This window comes from Macrosteles quadrilineatus, unplaced genomic scaffold (assembly GCF_028750875.1).
Source record: "Macrosteles quadrilineatus isolate MER2022 unplaced genomic scaffold, UCM_ALF_1.0 Scaffold_1__1_contigs__length_201487025, whole genome shotgun sequence".
In the NCBI taxonomy this organism is placed as follows: domain Eukaryota; kingdom Metazoa; phylum Arthropoda; class Insecta; order Hemiptera; family Cicadellidae; genus Macrosteles; species Macrosteles quadrilineatus.
Window position 1 is genome coordinate 151,112,822 of NW_026542594.1, and position 5,436 is coordinate 151,118,257.

At 40.7% G+C, this 5,436-nt stretch overlaps 1 protein-coding gene across 1 annotated transcript; it reads right to left on the reverse strand.

The window, feature by feature from the left end:
• Positions 1-1,293: 1,293 nt before the first annotated feature.
• On the reverse strand, positions 1,294-4,551 carry LOC129001567 (uncharacterized protein K02A2.6-like). The gene is made up of 3 exons (XM_054428908.1): positions 4,498-4,551; positions 3,502-3,642; positions 1,294-2,955 (listed from the first exon to the last, which is right to left on the reverse strand). The coding sequence occupies exons 1-3, from the start codon at positions 4,549-4,551 to the stop codon at positions 1,294-1,296; spliced, it is 1,857 nt and encodes a 618-aa protein (XP_054284883.1).
• Positions 4,552-5,436: the final 885 nt, after the last annotated feature.

Below are 5,436 nucleotides of genomic sequence, written 5' to 3' on the forward strand. Positions count from 1 at the left end.
CTTCAAAATTGACATCTTTACATACTAAAAGAATGTTTACAAAATATTGTAAAGGAACAAATATAATTATTTCTTAAATGAGTTCACCTACAACATGTAGGTGACACCTAATTCAATGTAGATGGCAATTTTTAAGCATTATACACATAATATGTATACGCCTCATATCATATAAAAGTACCGCTGCGTAGAATACAAAGCAAACTATTGAATATAAACTACGTAAGATAAGTAGGCATAATATTATTTTTTTACAACTAATTAACTCCAGGATGGTAGACATATTTCATAAAAACTAACAAGTATGCTTGATTACATTTGTGACAATTGTGAGAACCATCTGATATTTCTTATACTGACTTACAATTAACTTATCCCTTCCAATATCTGAAATTGGGAACAGTCAAGCTATTACAATATATTTAATTCAAATTAACTGCGCACCTAAGATTCTGCATCCTTAAAATATTACATTTTCAAAAATATTTACATGATTAATTAATTGTAGTTTTAAGGAGAAATTCAGTATTAGACAGTGTGTTAGTTTTAGGCCGGAGCTTATTTGGAAAGCTGTTCAGCCGTTGTATACCTAAACAGTCTTGCAGTTTCAAAAGCACTTAAAGCAATAGCTCTTGACGGCGGGATTGTCGTCGCTTTCTGACTGAAGCTATTCCACTGCAAAACGATTGCCGATTCAAACAATGCTGCTTCTCTATTGATTTTTTACAGTTTCCAACAACAATTGAAATTCAATTTATGTTATTACTGTCCTAATTTACATTTGTAAATTTAACTAATCAATTAATTTATTGTCCTAATTAATTTGTTTGAGGTTTTTAATTTCTTTTAGTATGTTTCATTTAGCATTCAAAACCATGCTTGTTATTATTAGCAAATATTAGCTTATTATTTGTTATTATTAGCTTTAAATTTTACAATTTTCATTGTAAATTGAATGATGTCGTAACCTAACCGTTACGTTAGAAAGTGGACAGTAATTATAAAAGAACCACTTACGATCGCTGTTGGACATAGAAGAAGGAGCCGTGACGAATCATCCCACTTCAGGGCTCAGTGCACAGTGCAGCCACCCCGCAAAACATAATAACTCTTCCGTTACTAATAATTATGACTGTTCATATATGAAACTATAATGACTTCTACTACACTCGTCTTCCCCATAAAAAAAGTCAATATCATAAATTCAAAATTAACTCAACTTTCAAAATAAAATAAATTCACTTTCAATAAAATGCAACCAAAATTTCTTCTTCCCATTATTCATTAATAATTTTACAAGTCCAGCCTGTGAGGCTTTCGCACAGTCCGTGCAGACTTCCTCAGCGAGGGTGGTGGGCTGCACTGTGCTAGCGGCGACGCAGGAGTTGGCTGAGGCTGGGCTTGCCCTAGGCTCTCCCTGGGACTGGTAGTAGGCCTAGGTACAGGTGACATCATCAGGGGACTAGATGGTCGATCCTCCGGCGGGGGTGAATTCTTGGGTACTTGGGGTGATACAGCGGGATCCTTGGGTGATACAAAAATCTCCTCCTCTTCTGCATACCGAGCTCTCAAGTGATCCGCATGACAAAATCGGGGTTTTCCACCAATAACACTCACCAGATAGGTGACCGGACTTCTCTTTAGAATTATTTTGCCAGGAACCCAAGATATCTTTTCATTTCGGACAGTTTTGACATAGACTGCCTGACCTTCTGAGAAAAATCTACTTCTTCCCCTAAGCCTATCAGCTGCATCTTTTTGTTCCCTGTGTTTTTGATCAATGGATGACTGGAGATTGGGTTTTAACATAACCAACTGAGTACGAGGCTTCCAAGACAGGAACATTTCTGCAGGGGTTAAGCCAGTAACTGTATTTGGAGTGTTGCGGTACGCAAACAAGAAATTATCTAATTTCATTTGAAGAGTGGTACGCTGAGAACGCTGATGTTCCTCAATCACTTGACGCAAAAGGTTTTTCTTGACCTCCTGAACACTTCTCTCAGCAGATCCATTTGAAGCCGCATGATACGGGGGAGTTAATGTGAACTTCACATTGTTGTTATGCAAAAAGGTTTTGAACTCTTGACTAGTAAAAGATCTTCCGTTGTCCGACACCAGTTCGACAGGCAATCCATACGATGAAAACAAGGTACGGAGTTTCTCAATAACCTTGGAAGAATTCATGGAACTCATGATAAATACCTCTAACCATTTAGAGTATGTGTCAATCAAAACTAAAAGTTGCTGTCTCGACTCTGGATCCTCCGCAAAGTCAATGTGTATCCTCTGCCATCGGGTTGATGTTGTAGGCCATTGCTGCAACGGTACTTTAGGTACCGAATTCCTAGTTAACTGACAAGCAGAACAAGAAGCCACTACGTCCTCAATCGACTTTTCCATGCCTGGCCACCAGACATAACTTCTCGCCAGCATCTTCATGCGCGTAACTCCCGGGTGTTGATCATGCAACATTTGAAGCACAGATGAATACAGTTTCTTTGGAATCACTACACGAGAACCCCACAGCAAACAACCTTGTTCCACGGACAACTCGTCCTTCTTCCTTAGAAAAATAGCTAGTTCCGGCTCAACAGAGCTCGTCCAGCCGTACATCACAAAATCTCGGACCTTCGAAAGAATCGGATCCTTATCCGTCATTTTACCTATATGCAAGGCAGTAATAGGTGCAATGTCCTTGACAACACAGAAATTGTTCATCACTTCTGTACACACATCTACATGTGAAACAAAATTAGCCTCCAGCTCTATAGGTTCCGCTTCTGCTAAGGGTAACCTAGACAACGCATCAGCGTGAGGGACATCCACTCCCTTCCGGTACCTAACCTCCAAATCATATGCTGATAGAATCAAGGCCCATCTCTGCAGCCTAGCTGCCGCCATACTAGGAACGCCCTTTTTAGAGCCAAAAATAGCCGTCAACGGCTGATGATCAGTCTGTAGAATACAGTGTCTTCCATATATATACTTATGAAACTTTTTGACTCCAAAGATCAAAGCCAGAGCCTCCCGATGTAACTGAGAATAATTCCGTTCACTGGAACTTAGCGTTTTCGATGCGAAGGCAATTGGCCTTTCCTGACCATCGATAAGATGAGATAGAACAGCAGCCACCCCTCTGGGACTCGCATCACACGTCAGAACTATGGGCTTTTTAACATCATAGTGAACTAACAAACTTGAGTCCAACACCCATGATTTACTCTCCTGAAAAGTCTTAGAACACACCTCCGACCACACCCATGGATGATCCTTATGTAATAAGTCATAAAAACAGCTTATTCTAGCAGACAGGTTAGGTATAAATGCATGATAATAATTTATTAGACCAATATAGGCTCGTAACTCTTCCTTAGTACTAGGCTCAGGCGCTTTACGCAGCGCAGTTAACAAACTTTCTTGTGGACGGAGACCATCTCGAGTAATCACATGTCCTAAATACTCGATTGAAGATTGCAAAAACTTACACTTTTGTTGGTTTACTCGAACACCAAACTCATCAAGGCGTTGCAGCACCTGCGCCAGACGGGCAAGCCCCTCTTCCTTAGAGCGAGCCGCCACTAAAACGTCATCTAAGTACGCCACCGTTCCTGGAAGACCTGTTAAAATTTGGTCGATGGCTGACTGAAAAATTGCAGGAGCTGAAGACAAACCATATGGTAGCCTTTTTAAACGATACAGACCCTTATGGGTAGCTAGGGTCAACAGATGTTGCGATTCATCCGCTACCGCCAATTGCTGATACGCATTTGAAAGATCAAGGCAGCTAAAAACTGAGCAACCGCCTAGAGTTGCAAAAATATCTTGAGCCTGTGGAAGCGGATAATGTTCCATTTCAATACACTGATTAAGAGTAATCTTATAATCGGCACAAAGCCTAACACCATTAGGCTTAGGGACAACCACAAGTGGAGTGCTCCACTGTGAATTAGTAACTCTGTACGCAACATCCTCTTGAACCATGCGGTCCAACTCACTCTCAACTTTCTCCCTTAACGCAAAAGGCACTGGTCTCGCCTTACAAAACTTAGGGACTGTCCCCTCCTTTAAGACAATATGAGCCTTAACACCCTTAATTTCGCCCGTTCCAGGCTGAAAAACTGACTTAAATTTACTCTTCAATTTAGCAATGTCCAAATCAGAACTGTGATCCACAGTGGCTTTACATGAAAACACATTTTGCCAATCTAACCTCAACTGGCCTAACCAGTTTCGCCCCAACAGAATCGGCTGACTCTTACTTTCTAAACTAACTACTGTCAAAGGCAAACTCGCCTGCTGATTATTATATTTAACATTGACATTCACTTGTCCCAGAACAGGTACATCATGACCTGAATAAGTAGTAAGTTTCACATTTGCTGGCCTAAGTTTGAGGTTAGAAATTTTTTCATAAAATATCTCAGAAGGACATATAGTCAAGGCACTGCCTGTATCTAGAATCATTTCTAAATATACATCATTAGCCACTAGGCCTACCTTATAGCCGTTGTCTGATCCTGATTTAAGGTTGTACAGACCTATCTCTGCCATTGGAACTTCTAGGCCTAGGCCTCTTCCTCCACTTGATGGATCCCCATCCTAGGTGTCGACTTTTTACCATGGAAACTAGAAGATTTCTTGGCTTTACACACTTTCTTGAGATGACCTATTCTCTGACAACCGTGACACTTGTAACTGGCGAACGCACACGCACTAGGCCAATGACCCGCAGAACCACACCTCCAGCAAGAGTTTCTAGAATTTTGATTTTCACTACTCCTATGCATGAAAGTTTTAGGCCTATTTTGACTTTTCACATTGATTTTCGCAATGTCCCCACGAGGTTGCACAAATAGGCTTGACTGCGATTCGGCCTGTTCCAGCCTGAGCGCTGACGCATAAGCTTCGTCAAAGTCCAATTCCTCCGACAACAATTTCTGCCGGATAGTTTCATTAGAAATGCCGGAAATCACTTTGTCCCTCAAAGCGTCTTTCAAAAAGGTACCAAATTTGCACGAACTAGCCAAATGTTTTATTGAAACCACAAACTCCGCTATGCTTTCGCCCGGCTTTTGCACACGAGAGTAGAATACAAATCGCTCCGCCACAACCAACTTCTTGGGCGCATAATGTAATTTCAACAACGCTGCAAGTTCATCATAGGTCTTAGAATCTACCTCTACCGGTGATAATAAATCGGATAGGACCGATAAAACCCTGGGAACAATAACTGTAATTAAAACCGACACCTCGTTTTCCTTCTTAACATTGTTCGCTTTGAAAAAATGTTTCAGGCGCAACAAATAGGGCACAATGTCCTCCTCACTTGGATTAAATTCAGAAATCCTGCCAACACTAATACTCGCCATTTTTAATCATCTCAACTATAAAACGCACTAAAACAACAACTGTTATCGCGTACTACCCTAACTATGA